The following is a 23,954-nucleotide window of genomic DNA, read 5'->3' as shown; positions in this document are numbered from 1 at the left end:
TCAATTTAGAAATTTGATGGATGATTCTTGAAGCCTACGGTTTGGGGATTCAAAATTTTCAATCAGTTTTGAAAACCCACGGTTGAATCTTGAGTTATTTGGGTTTTTTGTTTAAAACCCTAGAGAGTGTTCTTCTGAATTTTTGAAGAAACTATGAATAATGTGGCCACTTAGGAGAAAAATCTCGTGTTTAAGCTAACAAGGAGGGGGGAAATTACCCAATATACCCTTAATGAAATGGAATAAAATATAACTGGGAGCCCGATTTTATGGGCCACCGCGACGCGCCACTATTGCGGTGGCTCACTGGGAATTGACGAATGGGATTCTTGGGGTCACCGCGATGCGAAGCTATCACGTTGTCCCACTGGTTGGGACCTGGAAATTTAGCGCGACATACCATAATCACGCTAGGCTACTGGGATTTGACAATTGTTAAATAGACCACCTCTGCGACGCGCCAAGCACCAAAATGATGGTGTTTTACGATTAGGACTTAAATTAGCCATAACATCTTGCACGGGTATTGGATTTGGGCGAATCTTATATCGACGGAAAGCTCATTCAATTTTCCACACTACATAATTGATTAACATCAAAAATTTGCGTAAGATTTATGGATTTTAGATCATCTATGCATAGAAATAATGTTTTTCATTCTAGCTAGAAATGCAAGGTGTTACAGATGACCTGCTAGATGAGCTTCAAGATTCAATAATTTTTTCTAAGGTAGACTTGAGAGCTGGTTACCATTAAATTAGGATGAAGGTGGAAGGTGCTCTTAAAACTTTATTTAGGACTCGCATGGGTCATTATGAGTTAAAGGTCATGCCCTTTGGGCTAACCAATGTACTAACTATCTTTCAAACTTTGATGAATCAGGTATTTCAAACCTACTCAGAATATCTTCGTCACATAATATCTGAAGTGGAGTAGCAACTGATCCCAGCAAAATTCAAGCCATGTTGAATTGGCCAAGACCAACCACCATCAGAGCACTGAGGGGCTTTCTTGGCCTAACTGGTTACTATAGAAAATATGTAAAGAATTATGAAAGCAGGCCTCTTATTGAGTTACTGAAGAAGGATTCCTTCCATTGGAATGAAGATTCTACCTTATCTTTTGAGACATTGAAGAGGTTTATGTCCAACACCCTTGTACTAGCATTACCTGACTACTCAAGAGAATTTACTATAGAAACAGATGTCATCCAAGGTGGGATTGATGCAGTGTTGATGTAGGGTGATAGGCCAATTGCCTATTTCAATAAAGTGTCATCTCTCAAACACAGAGGTAGATCCATTTATGAGAAAAAATATATGGCTCTTCTAAGTGTTATGGATAAATAGAGGCACTACCTCCAGTACAAGCATTTCACTGTCAAGACAGACCATCATAGGTTGAAGTTTCTATGGGAGCAGAAGATCACCACAGCCATACAACAAAAGAGTCTCATAAAGATGTTGCGCCTAGACTATTCAGTGCAATACAAAAAAAGAGTTGAGAATAAAGTAGTTGATGCCTTATCTAGGCAATTTGAAGTGGATAAAGGGCAAGAACTCAGCCTTATAGAGGAAGGGCAGTTCAAAGCTATCAGTATGATAGAGCTGAAGTGGATGATTAAAATAAGTAACAGCTATGAAGGAGATGTACTAGCTGAGGAAATGATTGCTGAAGCTACAACTAACTAACTAGGGCCTCATCTCTATCATTATTCTTTTGGAGTTTTAAGAAAAAAAGGGAAGTTTTATATTGGTACGACTGGTGAACTGAGGCAACAATTGATTTCTACTTTCCATGACTCACCAGTAGGTGGTTATTCGCGGCAAGTAGGCACTTTCAGGAGACTATCTCTTGTCTTTTGTTGGCCAGGAATGAGACAAATGGTAAATGACTATGTAGCTGCTTGTGAAGTCTGCTAGAGGAACAAAGGTGAGCATGTGCACTACCCTGGGCTCTTACAACCCTTATCCATCCTTGATCAAGCATGGAGGCATATTACAATGAACTTTATTGGTGATTTGCCTAAGTCTTAAGGCAAGGACACTATTTTGGTTATTGTGGACAGAAGAAGTAAATTTTCTTACTTCATGACTTTGTTTCATCCTTATGCAGTGGTGACTATGGCTTATGAGTTCTTCAAACATATTTATAGCTTACATGGTTTACCTGAGTCTATTGTCAATGAAAAATATAGGTTGTTTCTCAATAACTTTTGGCAATCTCTATTTAGAGTACTGGGTACTCAATTACATTACAATACTACATACCATCCTCGATGATATGATCTGAATCGGCCTTAAAGCTTTTGACTACATCTTTCGAGGCCAATACAAAGAGGCCCAAGCCATGATTAAGCCAAGAACTCAAGGATGCATTCAGAGGACCCCTTTTAGGCTCCTAAACTCACAATTCTACGTGTGGATAATTGTGAGGAGCTTGGAGCATGCTTTGAAGAGGCCATGTGGCTAAAATAGCCACTTTTGGGGTATTTTTGTGATAGGCTATTTTAGGCAAAGACAAACACTATAAATAAATTCCTTAGTCATTTCATTTGGAACTTTTAATGATATTTGAATGAATACTCTTATGAGTGAATTGCAAGCTTGGATTAGCTTGTGTTGATACCTTTGTTTAGAAACGTGGGTTGCTTGGGAATCCGAATCCCTTGAGGCTCACATAAGAAATTGGTGTTTGAATTTTTTGAAGTTAGGGGTCTTCGAGTTTGATACACCCATTGGTTCTTAATTCTTAGTAGTTTCTTATGTCAATTTACCTATCTTCTATTCTTGCATCTTCTATCCTTAGTTTTCTTAACTTATTTCAGTTTTAGTATCTCGATCTGTATCATTTGATATCAGAGCCGAGCTTGATTTCGTTCCTATAAAGTAAATCTTGGATTTATTATCTTGAAAATCCACAAAAAAAGAAGTGTCAAAACTGAAAAATTCAAAAAAAAAAGTCGTATTCCATTTTTACCCCTAGACTGAGACTATGAATCTTGGAATTTTTGTGTCTTTTGTGTTTTTCTAGTGTTAGATCTTTGTTCCCTAACACTAATAGAGTCTACATCTCAAATTTGAGCTTATTCTGGGTTGATTTATCCACCATTGTTGAGCTTGAGTAAAAGAAACTTGAAGGTGGGATCTCAAATTTGGAAGGTTGTTAGGTTTTGTACTTGAAGACGTGCTGGTTGTGTTTGGGAGTTCAACATGATCTTGGAATTTCAAAAATCATCAAATTCCGAGGTCATTTGCTTAAGGGTCAACTTTAAATGTTCTTAGTGTTCTGCATAATCTTCATATATTGTTGAAGAAGAACATTCAAAACGTGAGTGTTTCATATAAAAGAGAGGTGAGAGAGCGTGTGGTACTTATTTGTCCAAAGAATATCCCTAGTCTTCCAAAGAAATAAAGAATTCAAAAACCATCAAAAGGAAATATTCTCAAAGAAGAAGACAAGGGAAAGTACAAGGAGGGGACCACAAGAAAATTTAAACTCTCTTGAGCTTGATAGAACAATTGAAGAGTCCAATTCTTTGTATTTTTCCACCCAAAACCGATTACCACACCTCCAAAATGAAGATTGATTGAATACAAATTAGAAACAAGTAATTTCCCAAAACGTCAACCAACATTCAATGTCATTTTTTAGGCAGCCACATCACTCAACCCGAACAATTGCCTTAAGCTCAAATTTAGATTCTTAGTTTCTTTTATTTGATTCTTAGTTTCCCTTTCTTGATTCTAAATGATAATTAACAACTAGTAATCACCTACTTAATTATGAATTAGTTCTTTGAATACGTTTCTTTTGTCGTCTCTTTTACTTGTGTGTTTTTCTCATTTTTGATTCATCGCAAATTTTTTTGGCTCAAGTTCGTACAAGATTTTCTTGAGACCTTCAAACAAGAATACATTCTAACCTCAAGCCACAATTGGTACCAAGTCATCTCATTGGAGTACAAACGACCTATCAGCGCTTGCGACGCCAATTGAGTGACAATCAAAGGTGTGAACTTTGAGAGCTTGTGAGGTTAATTTTCTAACCTTTAACTTGTTTGTTTTTTTTGTTTTGTTTGACATTTCTTTTGATAGGTATAATGGCGGATGAAGGTGAGATGCCTAGTTGCGCTAGTTCTTTCATGGAAAGGCTTATTGATACTATGGATAGCCGATTGGTATCTTTTGAAGAAAGAATGAAAGGAAGAATGGAAGGGATGGAAGGATCTCTCTCAAGGAGGATGGACAATATGATAGATCGTCTAAGCTTCCCTACCTCCAACCTTCTCAATCCACCAAATTATCAAGCTCCCTTGAGTCGACATGCTCCAAATGAACTTCAAGGTAACAAAGCTAACTCTTTCACTCTAGTGAATGAGGCTAGTAGCCAACTAAGTGTGAATGATAGATTATTTTTAGGTGATCCTAATGTCTCTTTACTTCATAATGATAATATACAACTTTGGAGTGTGGGTACACTAGTTGATCCTAATGATGAAAAAATTGATTCTTCTAGCAAGATCGATTTGTGTCCACCTAGTGTTGAAGCCATTAGTGCATTGTCTTGTGAAAGTCACAAGTACCAACTTGTGTATGAACTTAGCCCATTACTTGGGAATGTTTGTGAAGTTTTTAAAAGACCTCAAGTGAATGGTAATGTTGAAAATGTTGGTCGATTGAATGGGAGTGACCCTCTAATTTCTTTTGTTGTTGATCATGCTAGTATAGAGGAAACATATGATTGTATTAGTGGTAATCTTGGAGGAAGAAAATATTTCCTAAACCCATGTACATGTACATTCTACCCTTTTGATCCCGGTGATCATTTGAAATATGATGGTTCTTCTCCACACCACTTGGTGCTTGGGCAAGAAGACAAGCCGACCATGGGTGAGGGTGTTGGAACTTATCCCTATGATGTAAAGTATTTATTGAAGATTTATAATCTACTTGAGAGGCCAAAGTTGTGTAAGGGAAGGGTTTCCAACAAAAATAAAAATCATAGAGGGGTTTGGTTCTCATTGAGATTTGGAACTCATGGGAACCTTCATGAGCGGTTGATTGACTACCATGGTTCCTCTAACATACCCCTTTGTCCAAACCTCTTGAATGACCAAGTAGTTCTTACTTTTTGGGGTTATACACCTTTGATTGATCATTTTGATTCTTGGTTATATCTTAAGTGTGTGCAACCTTGGCATGATGTTATACTTGATTATACTAACTCTAACCCTCATGCCATGAGGACGAATCATTTTCAAGAAGGGGAAGATGATACGATCCGGATCAGTCTTAAAGCTTTTGACTATATCTTCTGAGGCCAATACAAAGAGGTCCAAGCCATGATCAAGCCAATAGCTCAAGGATTTATTTGGTGGACCTCTTTTAGGATCCTAAGCCCACAATTCATGTGTTGATAATTTCTTGGAGCTAGGAGCATGCTTTGAAGAGCCCATGTGGGTTATTTCCAAAATAGCCACTTTTGGGCTATTTTTGCAATAGGCTATTTTAGGCAAAGGCAAACACTATAAATAGACGCCTTAGTCATTTCATTTGGAACTTTTGATGATATTCGAATGAATGCTCTTAGGAGTGAATTGCTAGCTTGTGTTGATACCTTTGTTTAGAAATGTGGGTTGCTTGGGAATTCGATTCCTTTGAGGTTCACGTAAGAAATTGGTGTTTGAATCTATTGAATTTAGGGGTCTTGGGGTTTGATACACCCATTGGTTCTTAATTCATAGTAGTTTCTTATGTCAATTTACCTATCTTCTATTATTGCATCTTATATCCTTAGTTTCCTTAGCTTATTTCGATTTTAGTATCTTGATCCATATTATTTGGTATCATAGCAGAGCTTGATTTCATTCCTACGAAGTCAATCTTGGGTTTGTTATCTTGAAAATCCACAAAAAAAGAAGTGTCAAAACTGAAAAATTCAAAAAAAAAGTCATATTCCATTTTTACCCCTAGGTTGAGACTTTGAATCTTGGAATTTTTATGTCTTTTGTGTGTTTTTAGTATTAGGTCCTTGTTCCCTAACACTAATAGAGTCTAGATGTCACGCCTCAAATCCTATTGGGGCGGACTAGCACCCGTAACCAAGGAGGCCCGAGAGAACCAGCTCATCACCTTATACTTCCCATTCATACCTCTATGACAACACGAAATTCGGACAGCATCATGTCGCATATAAAAGGAAATAATCACCTGTATAAGCTCGAGCACACATATATATATGTATATACAATACTTGGTCGTTGGAGCCATCACGTCTATTAACAAAACACCACCTTGACTGTACATTAGGTCTACAAAGCCTCTAGACAATACACAAAGTTTAACTAAGGTCGGGACATACCCCACCATATAACTAACTTCTATACAATACCAAAAGTGACTAGATATGACACAGAAAGCCCCGGAGTAAACTGGAGCTCACCAAAAGCAGCTGGATATCCTGGCTCCTACTTGTGCGGTGAATGAGCTGAGGTACCTGTGCCTGCAGCATGAAATGCAGGTCCCCCATGGGGGACGTCAGTACAAAATATGTACTGAGTATGTAAAACTGTAGATAATCACATATGATATAGGAGCTCAATAAAAATCAGAAACAAGTGAATAAATCATAATAGGAGTGGACCACACTTGCTAGAACTTGTGACAACCTGTACATTGTATTTATTCAATCACTTTACCTTCGTTCTTATCATCTTTGTAATCATTACTGTACTGTACTGTGACCATTAGGCTGCCTCCAGTACATATCAAATGGGATCGACCCATGATAGGCTTATGCCCCTGGGATACCACCCATAAACACATAAATAGGGATCGACCCATGATAGGCTTATGCCCCTGGGATACCACCCGATAAGAGAGAACTTCCATCACTTAGTTCAATTAATCTTTGAGATTGTTATTTCGGTCGCCACCGTATTTTTGATACTTTGAAACAATGATACATTAATAAGAGACATATAAATAGACCATCAATGCAATAACGATGAAGTAAGAACTCATTGGCACATCAATGAAGTGTTTTGGAGTCATCAATGCCATAACAATGAAGTAGGAACTTATTAGTATATCAATGAAACGTTTTGGAGTCTTAATAGCACATGGATCTTGTTTGAGTAACCGGATACCTTCTGACATTCATTAGTGCAATAAACATGTAAGATTTGGAAAACAAGTAAGTATTGGAATGTCTTGACATCTTGTAGGGTGGAAACAAGTTCATTGGTAACGTAGGACATCATACAAAACCATTATGGATCACATGTTATTGAATAACTTTGGAAACTTTCTTAATAGAACAATTGTTCACTTTCATGCCAAATATATGGTATAGAGTATGCTTTACATACCTGATTGTCAACCTTCAATACTAGTCCCAAATGGACTTCCCATCTTTTCGGATTACTTATCTACAATGAACATATATAGCAATCTAGTATTAGCAACCAAACGTCACAATTCAATTATTTGAATTCACCAAACTAGTGGTTAAGTAGTAAGCCTTAATTACACCATAAAGGGTGTCACTTTAACCCTCTTATACTCTAATTACATTCACATGCCATGCATATTCATACAACATCCTCCAATATCAAGTTTGGATTCATTTATCCTTCCAACCAATCCATTAAATCAAATTGAGCCATAGACATAAATAATCATCAATTCAATAGTATATCACCATATCCACCTTCCATAACTCAATTACCATATCCACCTTCCACAATTCAATACAACCAAATCATGCAAAATAGTCCATAACCCTATTTCCATCACCTTTCAATAACAACCAATACATATAATCTTCTATCACACATATACATATGGAAAAGAATAAAGGCAAACAATATTCATACCTTAGAATTCACCTCTTGATTATGCAATCCTGTTTGCACAAATAATAGGTGCCGTTCGAAGCTCTCGAGATGACAAACGTAGTTATCGGATTACTTTGGAATTTCTACAGTTGAATCAAAAGTAATTTAAAGATCAAATTTGGCTAGGGTTTGTTCTTTCTCAATGATTGATTATGAAAATGAGTTTTTGAACTCATATACATGTATATATACACATATTCCCGTCCATAATATAATAGAAAATGACCAAAATGCCTTTAAAATTTAAATAATGTCAAATCTGTCCTTTGGTGGACTATTTTTATAAGCTAAAGTAGATCGACCATAACTTTTTGCTCCAATATCGAATTTGGGTGAAATTGGTATCGTTGGAAGGATAATTCAAAGGGATTTCATTTCATATAAAGTAGGCCACCCAGTTCGTCTTGTACAAGGAGTTATGGTTGTTTGAAGTTGACCCTAAAAATCTGTTTTGATAGGCTGAAGTAAAATGAGTATAAATCCTTACTCAAACATTGGATTTGGATGAAACCAATTGCATTGGAAAGAATACTCAGAGATCTTTCTTTTCATAGGTCGTAGCTCTCCCAGTTAATTATATTAAGGTAGTTATGATCATTCAAAGTTGACCCAAAAATTCGGCTGGTCTCAGTAGTTTGTGTGCAAGAAATTTTCCTGCACATTTACTATTCCCAAATATCCCAGCCACCATTTTATAGTTTCAAACGTGCTCGATTGTATCCGAAACCTATCCATTTTTGGAAATCTTTATATCGTTGGAAAGCTTATTCAATAACCTTCGCATGGAACCATCGATGGGCAAATTTCGATATAAATAAAATAAAAAAAATTAATTCCATATAAATAAGATCAACACACGTACTTGAATACGCCAATACACGTACTTGAATACGGGGTGTTACACTAGATCTCGAATTTGAGCTTATTCCAGGTTGATTTGCGTTATCCACCATTTTTGAGCTTGAGTAAAAGAAACTTGAAGGTGGGATCTCAAATTTGGAAGGTTTTTGTAATACCCCGTATTAGCCTTAGCTCAGTTCAGCCCCCAGTACATGTACAAGAGGCTTAGAACCTGAAAATTTGGCTAAGTATTGGAGACTTAGTTTCATTTTTGGCCTCTTAACTTTGTTGATTTTTAAAGTGACCTTTCCGACCCCGAGAAGTAGATTTCTAATTTAATTCATGTTCAGGGGTGTAAGTAGCATGTATCAGGAAAGTTTTTGATTTTTCAGACGAGGATTGGACTGTTTGGATTTTTATTACAGTAGCTCACCGCGATTGCATCGCATTATGGTGGCTATAATGATGGTCACCTCATTGCGTTGTTGTAATGGTCAAATTCGAGTTCCAGTTGCGAATTCAAATTACAGAAGGGCAGTCTGTCCTTTTCCCATTTCCCCAAATCGTGAAAACATAACATTAAACTACTGAAAGAGCATAATTTGCCCATATTCGCCAATTTTATTCAAGTAACCCTAAACTCTCTTATATACAGAATGGTTCAGGATAGTTATGAGCATTTTCAGTTCAGTCAGTCACCATAAATAGTTAAACTTAGTTCAGTCCAGTATTCAGTGTCTTCTAATTGGGAGTAGAATTTAGCACTGAGTGAATACAGGGATGATGGTTTTCTCATCAGTTAGGAAGAGTCATTAGTAGCAGTTTCTGTATTCCAGAACTACGTAGCCAGCGTAGGATATGAGGAGTCACTCGTCAGTTTAGGCTTGACTACCTATCAGGGTTTACCCGTCAGTTTAGGCTTGACACCCTGATTCTTCGGGACATCAATTAGTGGATCCACACAGCCATTGTTAGTACCTATGGCATGGCACTGATACCCTACCAACTGGGGTTACAGGTTGGACCTCATTTAGCTCATTTGGGGTATGTCGGTTAGATGATAGCTCCCACAGTCTCAGTCCAGTATTTAGTACAGTATTCAGTTTTAGGTTTGCTTGACCATAGCATTCAGATATCAGTTATTCAGTTACCAGTATTTCAATTTACAGATTATTTCAGAATTTATTTTATGCTTGTTTATGCATTCTCAGTCTTTCCAGTTTTCATGCATTCTTACTCAGTATCTCATACTGTACATTCAGTCAGTTACCACTTCATGCATATGGACCCATGTATTTCAGTCTAACCTCATCTAATGTACCAGTATATTTAAAGTACTGATCGCATACTCATTTCTTGCACTATGATGTCTTATATCATAGGTTCGAACACTCAAGCTCCTAATCGTACTTATACCTTCCAGTGTATCATCAGCAACAGCAACAGGGGTGAGTCCTCATCCTTCGAAGATGAGTTATCTCATATTCAGTTATGCCAGTAGTTTATTTATTTAGTCAATCAGAGTTAGTTGGGGGCTTGCCCCATCAACTCCAAAGTCAGTCAATTTAGAGGCTTTCAGACTAGTACAGATAGATAGTCAGTTTTCAGTCGTTATTATCAATTATTTTATTAGAATGAACAGTATGTTTCAGATGTTTTAAAACTATGATTCAATATTAATTTTTATTTGTTAAACATTATGGCATTTTTTAGTAAAGTTTTATACATATCTTCGTTATTTTATTCAGTGCTCACAGCAGGTACCAACTTATGGGTTAGCTTGTGGTCCTTCGATGCTGTAAGCACCATGTGGCGTCCAAGGTGTACTCCTGAGGCGTTAAAAACTTAGTATCAGAGCCTAAGGTTTTAAAGTGTCCTAGGGAGTCTGAAAGTCTCATTGAGTAGAGTCTTGTGCATGGGTGTGAAGCACGCCACACTTATGGACAAGAGGCTACAAGACATTTTAGAAAAAGTTTTCCTTCTTTCAGTATTCATGTCGTACGAAAGAGCATGATGCTCTATTTAAAATCTCTTTCTAATTTGTCCTTTATTTCATGTACAGAAAATGCCTTCAAGAAAGAACAACGAAAGGAGAAATGGGAATTAGCCCGCACCTCCACCTGTTCAGGAAGATCCCCTGAATGAGTATATCTCTCACGCCAAATTCAGAGCTACTTTCATTACCTTAGCTCATTCAGTAGCTGCTCAGAACTATCAGTAAACTATTGTCCTATCTAGACTTATGGTTTATGCTCAGCAGATTGAGGGATAAGAGCGTAGAAAGAAAGAAAGAAAGAGAAAAAAGGACAAAACAGGTAGTTTTATGCTAAAGTCAGAGGGTGGCAACCATTCCCAGTTCTATCAAAAATTCCCATCCCTAGTTTTACCTCTAGCCAGTGCGTCATTGCCTAAGTTTAGGAATAACAGTCAAGATAGAGCACCACGCTCTAAGTCACAGGGTAGTGGGAAGGGTGTTCGTACTAATCCACTTTATGGAGAATATGGTAGGAATCATTAGGGTGTGTGTAGGGCTAGTAGTGGTTTGAGTTTTGGATGTGGAAAGCCAGACCACATAGCTAGAGAATGTCCTAAGGTTGGTCAGCAGAGTCAGCACCATCGTACTCTAATCCCATCAGATCGCCCAACTCAGCAGGGCACCTCTTCCAGTTCAACCAGCGATCAATGCCAGGTCAGATTATATGCACTCCAAACTTGTCCTGATCAGGAATGTTCTCCTAATTTTGTCATGGGTACGTTACAGGTCTTTCATCTTCATTTTTATGCTTTGTTAGATCCCGGGGCTTTATTTTCTTTTATAAACCCCTATATAGCTGTTAATTTTGATGTCAGTCCCAAAATATTAGTAGATCCTTTCTTAGTGTCTACCCCAGTGGGTAAGTCTATCATAGTCAGATGGGTATACTGAAACTGGCCGGTTATAGTGTCCCAGAAAATTACTTCAGTTAATAGCAGAAATAGAGTCGTTCAGTTTCCATTTCCTAATGAACCAGTCATCGAATGGAGGGGTAATACCTCAGTACTTAGGGGTCAGATTTTTTTTAGATACTTTCTCAGAATCCTATGACAACATATAATCTAGAGTTAGAATCATGAACCCAGAAGTTTAGCAGTAATAAAGTGGGGATAGTGTTATCTAAATTGAGCAGATTATGTATCCATGGGGCTAGTTGTATGAAAATGAATCAGTAGGCTTGAAACGGTGCATGCAAGAATTTAAGTTGTTGATTCAAAATTAAGTATGATTATGTGTGTATGATCTAGAGGTGTACCCAAGGTGATATGGGATTGTATTATTTCTAAGTTTTAATAGTTGGTATGCTTATGTAGTACCCTTGAGTGCTAAGCTTGAATGAGGCTAGTAATGCAGTAATCGACGTTCTTACCAGCTAAGTTATGGGCTATAGGATGTTGATGTCGGATGTCTAGGTGTAACGGTAATTCTCATGGTTTAGGGAGAAAGATAAGTTTAGAGATGTGATATTAGTAAGCTATGAAGGAGGTTAGTATAGTTCATTAAGGGTTTGGGGATATCCATATTAAGTGTTAGAATCTAAGTTTGAATCTTTGAAGGTTTAGCTAATAGAAATTAGAGTTGAAGCACTAGATGGTGAGAACTCATGGTATGGTGATACTCCTGAAAATTCTAAGTTAGTCAATGCTTAAGTTATAATGTGATGATATTTGGGGCTATAGAAAAAGTTAATAGTTGTATCTCAGAAGAAAATATTAACAGTGGGTTTTACACTTTCAGGTGCAGTCTTTCAAGGTGAGTTTAGTATTGATGTGTATTATTATATATCGGGATTTAGAGTAGAGTGGTTAAAGTTTAGTTAAAGTTTATTAAGTGGTTCACAGACTTAGAATGATGACTTAAAGCTAAGGGGATATGATAGAATAAGTAACTAAGTCAGGCTCTCAGATTCCAGTAGTGATGCAGTATATTGTAGAACATCAGTAAGAGGGAAGATGCCTGAACCATCCTTATGTCAATGCAAAATTTTTTAGTCATCACGATATCTACTCATGTCTTACATTTCAGTTTCGTGATCATAGTTCATGGCATGCATATAATAGAGAATTATGTACTTTCCCATTTCCTAGTATAATGAGTCCCAGTTCATTCAGCAGTACGAATCATATTCCACAAAATTTATGAACTTTAAACTCAGGTAATGCAAATTATGACTCATGTACTCCTGCTTTATAGTATGTTCAGTTCCTATACTCATGCTACACTCTTAATGATCAGTAAAATTTAGATTGTACCATGTATATCCTTCATTTAGATCTCTTAATAAATCCATGATGCTAATATTTTATTCATCAAGCCTCAGTTTAGTGTCAAGCTATGTATAGTGTTCATTCATGCTCCAGGTCCTCATGTCCTAACCTTCAGTGACCTTTCCTTATGTCAAGATAGTGATGATGAATAATTGTTTGGGTGGGAGAGAGTAAACGTTTCTTGTTGATGAAAGACTGTTATATGTTTGTTTTAGCTAAGGCTATAAGTGTGAAATAAGGTTGAGGTCGAGTTTTGGATATATGTCATAGTTAGTTGAAATTTTGTATATTTTCTTGGGGTAGCGCATGAAAGTTGTTAATGATAGAGGTTTAGAGGATATGAGGAAGATGCTTTTATGGGTGTTTGTTTAGGGGTGCATATGTGGTTATGATGATAGGCTTGAGTGTCATGTTTTTGTATATATCATGTCCTTAAGGTTTTGGTACAGTCTTCTTGTTATTGCTATCGAGTCTCGAGAGTTTTGAATGCCCAAAATCTAGCTGCTTACCTAGTATTCAGTATCTACAGAATGGTTCAAGATAGTTATGAGCATTTTCAGTTCAGTCAGTCACCATAAACAGCTAGATTTATGGTATTAATGGTTGGACACCCTACCAACTTGTAACAACTAGATTCAGTTCAGTCACCATAAATAGCTAGATTCAGTTCTATCAGTCACCCATGGCATGGCACTGATACCCTACCAACTGGGGTTATAGGTTGGACCCCATTTAGCTCATTTGGGGCATGTCGGTTAGATGATAACTCCCACCATCTCAGTCCAGTATTCAGTGCAGTTTTCAGTTTTAGGTTTGCTTGACCATAGCATTCAGATATCAATTATCCAATTACCAGTATTTCAGTTTATAGATCATTTCAGAATTTGTTTTATGCTTGGTCATGCATTCTCAGTCTTTCCAGTTTTCATGCATTCTTACTTAGTATCTCATCAATACATTCAGTCAGTTACCACTCCATGTATATGAACCCATGCATTTCAGCCTAACCTCATCTAATGTATCAGTAAATTCAAAGTACTGATCGCATACTCATTTCTTGCTCTATGATGGCTTTTATCATAGGTTCGAACGCTCAAGCCCCTAACCATACTTAGACCTTCCAGTGCATCAGGAACAACAACAGGGGTAAGTCCTCATCCTTCGAGGATGAGTTATCTCATATTTAGTTATGTCAAAAGTTCATTTATTTAGTCAGTCGGAGTTAGTTGGGGGCTTGTCCCATCAACTCCACAGTTAGTCAATTTCGAGGCTTTCAGACTAGTACAGACAGATAGTCAATTTTCAGTCATTATCATCAATTGTTTTATCACTATTGATAGTATGTTTCAGATATTTTAAAACTATAATTCAGTATTGATTTTTAGTTGTTAAAACCTTATGTCATTTTTCAGTTAAGTTCCACACATGTCTTTGTTATTTTATTCAGTGCTCACCAGCAGGTACCAGCTCATGGGTTTGCTTGTGATCCTTTGAGGCTGTAAGCACCGTGTGGCATTCAGGGTCTACTCGTGGGGTGTTATAGTTGTTGTTGAGTTTTTGGACTTGAAAATGTGTTGGTTGTGTTTGGGAGTTCAACGTGAGCTTGGAATTTAAAAAATCATCAAATTTCAAGGTCATTTTCTTAAGGGTCAACTTTGAATGTTCTTGGTATTCTTTATAATCTTCATATATTATTGAAGAAGAACATTCGAAAAGTGAGTGTTTGATCCAAAAGAGAGGTGAGAGAGAGTGTGGTACTTGTTTGTTCAAAGAATATCCCAAGTCTTCCAAAGAAAAAAAGAATTCAAAAACCATCAACAGGAAATATTCTCAAAGAAGAAGATAAGGGAAAGTACAAGGAGGGGACCAAAAGAAAATTCAAACTCTCTTGAGCTTGATAGAACAATTGAAGAGTCCAATTCTTTGTATTTTTCCACTCAAAACCGATTACTATACCTCCAAAATGAATATTGATTGAATAAAAATTAGAAACAAGTAATTTCCCAAAACGTCAACCAACATTCAACGGCATTTTTTAGGCAGCCACGTCACTCAACCCGAACAATTTCTTTAAGCTCAAATTTAGATTCTTAGTTTTTTATTATTGGATTCTTATTTTCCATTTCTTGATTCTAATTTCTAATTAACAACTAGTAATCACCTACTTAATTGTGAATTAGTTCTTTGAATATATTTCTTTCGGCTTCTCTTTTCCTTGTGTGCATTTCTCATTTTTGATTCATCGCAACATTTTTTGGCTCAAGTCTGTACAAGATTTCCTTGAGTCCTTCAAAAAAGAATCCATTCTTACCTCAAGCCACAATTGGTACCAAGTCATCTCATTGGAGTACAAACGAGCTATCAATATTTGCGACGCCAACTGAGTGACTATCAAAGGTGTGAACTTTGAGAGATTATTAGGTTGATTTCCTAACCTTTAACTTGTTTGTTGTTTTTATTTTAGTTTTTGTTTTTTCTTAGCATTTATTTTGATAGGTACAATGGTGGATGGAGGTGAGATGCCTAGTTGGTCTAGTTCTTTAATGGAAAGGCTTATTGATACTATGGATAGCTGATTGGGATCTTTTAAAGGAAGAATGGAAATAATGGAAGGAAATGTAGAAGGGGTGGAAGGATCTCTCTCAAGGAGGATGGACAATATGATAGATCATCTAAGCTTCCCTACCTCCACCCTTCCTAATCCACCAAATTGTCAAGCTCTCTTGGGTCAACATGCTCCAAATGAACTTCAAGGTAACAAAGCTAACTCTTGCACTATAGTAAATAGGATAGTAGCCAACTAAGTGTTAATGATAGCTTATTTTTAGGTAAGCCTAATACCTTTTTACTTCATAATGATAATTTATAACTTGAGAGTGTGGATACATTAGTTGATGCTAATGATGACAAAATCAACTCTACTAGCAAGATAAATTTGTGTCCACCTAGTGTTGAAGCCATTGTGACGAGCGATAGAGCATTTTCTTGTGAAAATCATGAGAACCAACTTTTGTGTGAACCTAACGCATCACTTGGGAATGTTTGTGAAGTGTTTAAAGGACCTCAAGTGAATGGCAATATTGAAAATATTGGCCGATTGAATGGGGATGACCTTCTAATTGCTTTTATTATTGATCATGCTAGTATAGAATGAACATATGATTGTATTAGTGGTAATCATGGAGAAAGAAAGTGTTTCCTAAACCCATATACATGGACACTCTACCCCTTTGATCCCATTGATCATTTGAAATATGATGGTTCTTCTTCACACCACTTGGTGCTGGGGAAAGAAGATAAGTTGACCATGGGTAAGGGTGTTGGAACTCATCCCTATGACAAAAAGTCTTTCTTGGAGATTTCTAATCTACTTGAGAGGCCAAAGTTGTGTAAGGGAAGGGTTTCCAAAAAAAATGAGATTCATAGAGGGGTTTGGTGCTCATTAAGATTTCAAACCCATGGGAACCTTCATGAGCGGTTGATTGACACCATGGTTCCTCTAACATGCCCCTTTGTCCAAATCTCTTGAATGGCCAAGTAGTTATTACTTTTTGGGTTTACACTCCTTTGATTGATCATTTTAATGCTTGGTTATATTTTAAGTGTATGCAACCTTGGCATGATGTTATGCTTGATTGTACTAACTCTAACCCTCATGCCATGAGGAGTGTGTGTTCGTTTGTCCTTTCTTTGGTTTTGCAAGGTTTGGATTCGAGGACTAATCTTTTTCAAGAAGGGGAGGATGATATGATCCGGATCGGTCTTAAAGTTTTTGACTATATCTTCCGAGGCCAATGCAAAGAGGTTTAAGCCATGATCAAACCAAGAGCTCAAGGATGCATTTGGTGGACCCCTTTTACGATCCTAGGCCCACAATTCCACGTGTGGATAATTGCTTGGAGCTTAGAGCATGCTTTGAAGAGCCCATGTGGGTTATCTCTAAAATAGCCACTTTGGGGCTATTTTTGTAATAGGTTATTTTAGGCATAGTCAAATACTATAAATAGATGCCTTAGTTATTTCATTTGGAATTTTTGATGATATTTGAATGAATGCTCTTAGGAGTGAATTGCAAGCTTGGATTAGCTTGTGTTGATACCTTTGTTTAAAAATATGGGTTGCTTGAAAATCTAATTCCTTTGATGTTTATGTTAGAAACTGGTGTTTGAATCTATTGAAGTTAGGGGTCTTCGGGTTTGATACACCCATTGGTTCTTAATTCGTAGTAGTTTCTTATGTCGATTTACCTATCTTCTATTTTTGAATCTTCTATCCTTAGTTTCTTTAGCTTATTTCGGTTTTAGTATCTTGATCCGTATCATTTGGTATCATAACCAAGCTTGATTTTGTTCCTATGAAGTCAATGTTGGATTTGTTATCTTGAAAATCCACAAAAAAAAGTGTCAAAACTGAAAAATTCAAAAAGAAGTCGTATTCCATTTTTACCCCTAGGATGAGATTTGAATCTTTGAATTTTTGTGTCTTTTGTGTGTTTCTAGTGTTAGGTCCTTGTTCCCTAACACTAATAGATTTTAGATCTCGAATTTGAGCTTATTCCGGGTTGATTTGAGTCATCCACCATTGTTGAGTTGAGTAAAAGAAACTTGAAGGTGGGATCTCAAATCTAGAAGGTTGTTGTTAAGGGTTTGGACTTGAAAGTATGCTGGTTGTGTTTGGGAGTTCAACGTGAGCTTGGGATTTTAAAAATAATCAAATTCCGAGGTCATTTGCTTAAGGGTCAACTTTGAATGTTCTTGGTGTTCTTCATAATCTTCATATATTGTTGAAGAAGAACATTCTTAAAGCGAGTGTTTGATCCAAAAGGGAGGTGAGAGAGAGTGGGGTACTTGTTTGTCCAAAGAATATTCCGAAAAATATTCCAAGTCTTTCAAACAAAGAAAAAATTTAAAAAGCATCAAAAGGGAATATTCTCAAAGAAGAAGACAAGGAAAAGTACAAGGAGGGGACCATAAGAAAATTCAAACTCTCTTGAGCTTGATAGAACAATTGAAGAGTCCAATTCTTTATATTTTTTCACCCAAAATCGATTACCACACCTCCATGAAGATTGATTGAATACAAATTGGAAACAAGTAATTTCCCAAAACGTCAATGTAATAACCCGCAATTCGAGCTAGAATGTAAACTGTCATTCCTACACGTAATAGTTCCAAAGGCCAATAAATCCTATGTAAATTTAGTGTGTTACTCAATTATGTAATGTGGGAATCTAGTTGAGCATGAATTGAGATCATAGAGGTCCCTTAACTCAAAGGCGAGTTGAAAGCTTTCCTATCGATTGAGTTCTAGTGAGCGTCTAAACTTAGGTCAACTTCCATCGATCATAAATTTTTATATATTACGAATTAGGGGGCCTACTATATATCAAATGAAAGTTCCTTTGAGTCCTCTCTCCAACGCTACCAATTTTTCCTTAATCCGATACCCGAGAGAAAAGTTATGAATTTGCAAAGTGGAGGGCCTAGCAATCGCCTAAGGCTACTGGAATTATTGTGCCATGGGCAATGCATCGCCCAACCCATTTTGGGCGAAGGGCAATGCAACGCCCATACTATTTTGGGCGATGGATAATGCATACACTGCCTAGCTTAGGCCATAGGCAATGCGCCGCATGTCATATGGTCCAAGGGCGTAAAAACTTCATTTTAAGTCATTTTAAGGGCAACCAAGACTTTTTACATTCCAAAACCGTCCCTAATAATCCTTAAATTAAAGTAGGGTCATTAGTAATGTTTTGAATCTCTTAAATCCCTAGTTCATCTCTCAAGAACACAATAGAAGAAAAACAACTAAGGGTTAAACATTCAAGATCAAGGGTTCAATCTTCCGCAAATTCTTCATCACTAAGGTATGTGGGACTACCCTAAACTCCATGGGCATAAGTCTTACTATTTTTTTATCAAGATTTAAGATCCCCAATCATGTTTATATAGAAGGGTTTGAAATTATCTTGAAAAGTATGTATCATGAAATTGTTTTGAAGAAATTATATGTTTTCTTGAACCATATTTCACAAAATTTGAATATAACCATATATCTATGTTTTGGTAGTTTATTAAGAGCATGAATGATAAAAAGAACTCCCTCTCCCATCATGATATTTTCGATTTCAAGTGTTATGGGTTGTTTAAAGGCATGAACTTTCTAAAAAGGAAACTAAAGGGTGAATGCTTGTTTAATGATCATGGGTTGATATTGTGTATGACATGTTGAGAGGGTGTTTTAACATAATAAATGTTCATTTTTTCAAATCAACAATTTTCATTGGTTTTGAGAAATGCAAATATGACATGGCCACCTTATGTTTGTACTATTGAGAGAAGAGTGTTTTGATGTAAACTCAATCAAAAATCTATTGCATAACTCTCTCTCACTTAATGTTGAAAAACTAAGGGTGGTCATTAACAATGATAATAGGTGAAAAAGGGCTACATATATAATATGATGTGAATTGATTGACTTATAAGTCAGGGTATGACGATACCCGATGATGACATGCCCTTAACGGAATAAGTATTGAACGTTTTAAAAGTATGAACCATGACTTTAAAGAACTAAAAGTTGGGCTTAAGAGAGCTAGTTGGTTATCCAAAGAAAGTGTTTGAGTGTAAGGGCTCATAACTGGAAACCGTAGTTGCTGATGCAGGACTTATGATATATTATCCTATAGGAAAGGATATTTAGGACATCTCACATGGGTGGATTTCCTGCGGTGTGCTCACATCGGGGTATCACCACTCCAATCCTAGCGGTTACTTAGATTGGAGGCTTGGCCACTGAGTCAAGGGCAGGTTCCACATAGCCCATGGAATTATAGATTTGTAGGGTGTACCACTAGCTCACAAGAATAACAAATAGTGAGTCAAGGTTGTCAAGAATTGATTTGAAATTATTAAATATGCCCATGTATTTTTACTTATATAATGCTCACTGTTATTGTGAAATAATCTTACCTATTTTGTATAAACGCATGATATTTTGGGTTGTTTCACATACCAGTACATTTGTATTGACCCCCTATATTTCAGGATCAAATCGTAGATTTGTCAGACAGAAGTGTACAGTTGGTGAGCCTCTCCTATTTCGGAAGGCACATTTTTAAAACATTCTTACTTTATTATGGTGTATGGTTCGCTGGGTGTAATGCCCCGAGTCTGTACCCTGGGCGCTAAACGGTGCTCATAATCCCAAAGGGCCACAAACTAACCCATGACTGGTACCTACTGCATTAACTGAATAACTATACTATAATTATGCAGAAATTAGGCAAAAACTTGCCATAAGGTTCAAAGCTGTAAATAAATACTGAATATGGTACATCAATACCAAAACTGAACATCAGTCTATAAATACTCTATGTCTGAAAAGCCTCTACTGTCTAAATAAGGAGTTGATGGGACAAGTCCCCAACTAACTATGACTATTGAAATAAACTGAGTGCTAAAATACTGGAATAATAAATATGTCCTCGAACAATGAGGACTCACCACTAGTCTGCTGCTGATGGATCGGGCTACTAAGTATGATCGGGAGCCCGTGTGTTTGAACCTATGATATAAGACATCATAGCGCAAAAGAAAGGTATGCGTCAGTACTTTGAATGTACTGGTATGCTAAGTGAGGTAGGCTGAGATGCATGGGTTCATATGCATGAACAATACTGACTGAATAACATAAAAATAACTGAATGAGAGTACATGCATGAAATACGTAAACTGTAACTGAGGTCATGGTAATATTGGATACTGTGTTCAGAATTACTGGTTTACTGATATCTGAGTTTATTGATACTGTATTACTGTTAACTGAGTGACTGTATCTGACAGTTCTGATTCTGTGGAACTATTTTAAGTTTTGTACTGAACTAAGTAACTGTGTCTGACAGTCTTAATTTCTATAAAACTGAACTGAGTTCTATTCTGAAGACTAAAACTGAGACCGTGGGAGTTAATCATCTAACTGGCATACCTCTTTCTAAATGAATTAGGGCTCAACCTGTAACCCCATTTGGAAGGTTGTCAGTACCGTGCCACGGGTAAAGACAAGCTGAGTTACCCTCATCTAGCAGGTGCTCTGAATAAGAATGGTGGTACCCTCAACTGGCAGGTAGGATACCTCATTAACCCTCAAATGGCAGGTTGATGTCTCAACCTACGCTGGCTACGTAGTTCTGGAACATAAGGAGGTGCTCCTCTTACTAAATTGACTCAGAAGAAGGCAAAATTTGTGTAGTCCAACTCATGTGAGAGTAGTTTTGAGAAACTGAAAGACAAGTTAATTATTGTACCTGTTTTGACCCTTTCTAAGGGTACAGAGGGTTTTGTTGTGTACTGTGATGCATCCCAAGTGGGACTTGGGTATGTACTTATATAGCGTGGCAAGGTGGAAGCTTATGCATCTAGGCAGTTGAAGTGCACGAGCGAAATTACGCCACCTATGACTTGGAGTTAGCAGTTGTGGGGTTTGCACTTAAAATCTGGTGCCATTATTTTTATGGGGTACACGTTGATATTTTCACTGACCAAAAAAGTTTATAGTATGTTTTCTCGCAGAAAGAACTGAATCTCAGGCACAGGCATTGGTTGGAACTGTTGGAGAATTATGACATGAGCCTGCACTATCATCCGGGCAAGGAAAATGTGGTGGCCGACGCCCTTAGCAGGTTATTAATGGGGAGTCTTGCTCATACTGAGGAATGAAAAAGGGAGATGGTGAAAGATATTCATTCTGACCTAAAGCCATAATTGGTACCAAGTCATCTCATTAGAGTACAAACGAGCTATCAACACTTGTGACACCAATTGAGTGACAATCAAAGCTGTGAACTTTGAGAGCTTGTGAGGTTGATTTCCTAACCTTTAACTTGTTTGTTTCTTTTGTTTTTATTTAGCATTTCTTTTGATAGTTACAATGGTGGATGAAGGTGAGATGCCTAGTTGGGATAGTTTTTTCATGGAAAGGCTTATTGATACTATGGATAGCCGATTGGGATCTTTTAAAGAAAGAATGGAAAGAATGGAAGGAAGAATAGAAGGGATGGAAGGATCTCTCTCAATGAGGACGGACAATATGATAAATCATCTAAGCATCCAATACCTCAACCCTTCCCAATCCACCAAATTGTCAAGCCCCCTTGAGTCAACATACTCTAAATGAACTTTAAGGTAACAAAGCTAACTCTTGTACTCTAGTGTTAAGTACAACTTCAAGGTGAGACTAATGTCTCTTTACTTCATAATGATAATATACAACTTGAAAGTTTGGATACACTAGTTGATCCAAATGATGAAAAAATTGACTCTTCCAGCAAGATCGATTTGTGTCTACCTAGTGTTGAAGCCATTGTGATGAGTGATAGTGCATTGTCTTATAGAAGTCATGAGGTTCAACTTGTATGTAAACCTATCCCATCACTTGGGAATGTTTGTAAGTGTTTAAAGGTCCTCAAGTGAATGGTGATGTTGAAAATATTGGTTAATTAAATGGGAGTGACCCTATAATTGCTTTTATTGTTGATCATGCTAGTATAGAGGGAACATATGATTGTATTAGTGGTAATCTTGGAGGAATAAAGTGTTTCCTAAACCCATGTATATAGATACTCTACCCCTTTGATAATGGTGATCATTTGAAATATGATGGTTTTTCTCCGCACCACTTGGTGATTGGGAAAGAAGACAATTCGGCCATGGGTGAGGGTGTTGGAACTTATCCCTATGACAGAAAGTCTTTCTTGGAAATTTTTAATCTACTTGAGAGGCCAAAGTTGTGTAAGGGAAGGGTCTCCAACAAAAATGAGAGTCATAGAGGGGTTTGGTGCTCATTGAGATTCGGAACCCATGGGAACCTTCATGAGCGGTTGGTTGACTACCATGGTTCCTCTAACATACCCCTTTGTCTAAATCTCTTGAATGGCCAAGTAGTTCTTACTTTTTGGGATTATACACCTTTGATTGATCATTTTGATGCTTATATCTTAAGTGTGTGCAACTTTGGCATGATGTTATGCTTGATTATACTAACTCTAACCTTCATGCCATGAGGAGTGTGTGTTCGTTTGTCCTTTCTTTAGTTTTGCAAGGTTTGATTTGGAGGACCAATCTTTTTTAAAGAAATGAAGGATGATACGATCCAGATTAGCCTTAAAGCTTTTTACTATATCTTCCGAGGCCAATACAAAGAAGTCCAAGCCATGATCAAGCCAAGAGCTTAAGGATGCATTTAGTGGACCCCTTTTAGGATCCTAAGCCCACAATTCCACGTGTAGATAATTGGTTGGAGCTTGAAGTATGCTTTGAAGAGCCCATGTGGGTTATTTCCAACATATCCATTTTTGGGCTATTTTTGTAATAGGTTATTTTAGGCAAAGGCAAACACTATAAATAGATGCCTTAGTCATTTCATTTGGAACTTTTGATGATATTTGAATAAATGCTCCGAGGAGTGAATTGAAATTTTGGATTAGCTTGTGTTGATACCATTGTTTAGAAATGTGGGTTGCTTAAGAATCCGATTCCCTTGTGGTTCACGTAGAAATTGGTGTTTGAATCTATTGAGGTTAGGGTTTTCAGGTTTGATACACCCATTGGTTCTTAATTCTTAGTAGTTTTTTATGTCAATTTACCTATCTTCTATTCTTGCATCTTCTATACTTAGTTTCCTTAGCATATTTCATCTTTAGTATCTCGATCTGTATCATTGACATCTTACAGACCCCTACAATGGAAACAATGGCTACCTCTTGCAGAATGGTTGTAACGCCCTAAAACCTGGTCCCTAGACGTCACACGGTGCTCAAGACTATGAGTAGCCTTAAGCTAACCTTGTCTGCCTTCTACTGAGTCTAAATCTCATAATAAGGGAATATAGATGCATAATCATACTAAAATGC

The 23,954-nt window shown here is 37.0% G+C and overlaps 1 protein-coding gene across 3 annotated transcripts; it reads left to right on the top strand.

Annotated features, from left to right (window-relative positions):
• The first annotated feature begins 63 nt into the window (after positions 1-63).
• LOC124887218 lies at positions 64-14,430 on the top strand. Of its 3 annotated transcripts, XR_007044535.1 has the most exons (4): positions 64-4,011; positions 4,098-4,346; positions 10,123-10,188; positions 10,803-11,806. XR_007044535.1 is itself a non-coding variant. In XM_047396429.1 (2 exons), the coding sequence occupies exon 2, from the start codon at positions 4,103-4,105 to the stop codon at positions 5,318-5,320; it is 1,218 nt and encodes a 405-aa protein (XP_047252385.1). In that variant the 5' UTR covers positions 64-4,011; positions 4,098-4,102; the 3' UTR covers positions 5,321-6,118. The 3 variants fall into 3 exon arrangements, 1 of the variants encoding a protein (XP_047252385.1); XR_007044536.1 differs by lacking the exons at positions 10,123-10,188; positions 10,803-11,806 and adding an exon at positions 14,126-14,430; XM_047396429.1 differs by lacking the exons at positions 10,123-10,188; positions 10,803-11,806 and having other exon boundaries at positions 4,098-6,118.
• The last annotated feature ends 9,524 nt before the right edge of the window (positions 14,431-23,954 follow it).

Source organism: Capsicum annuum, chromosome 9 (genome assembly GCF_002878395.1).
Source record: "Capsicum annuum cultivar UCD-10X-F1 chromosome 9, UCD10Xv1.1, whole genome shotgun sequence".
NCBI lineage: Eukaryota > Viridiplantae > Streptophyta > Magnoliopsida > Solanales > Solanaceae > Capsicum > Capsicum annuum.
The sequence above is the reverse complement of the archived record's forward strand: the minus strand, read 5'-3'. Positions and strand labels throughout refer to the sequence as shown.

Excerpts from the sequence above, each read along its gene's own strand:
- LOC124887218 (XM_047396429.1), top strand. The coding sequence starts at position 4,103 with ATGGCGGATGAAGGTGAGATGCCTAGTTGCGCTAGTTCTTTCATGGAA.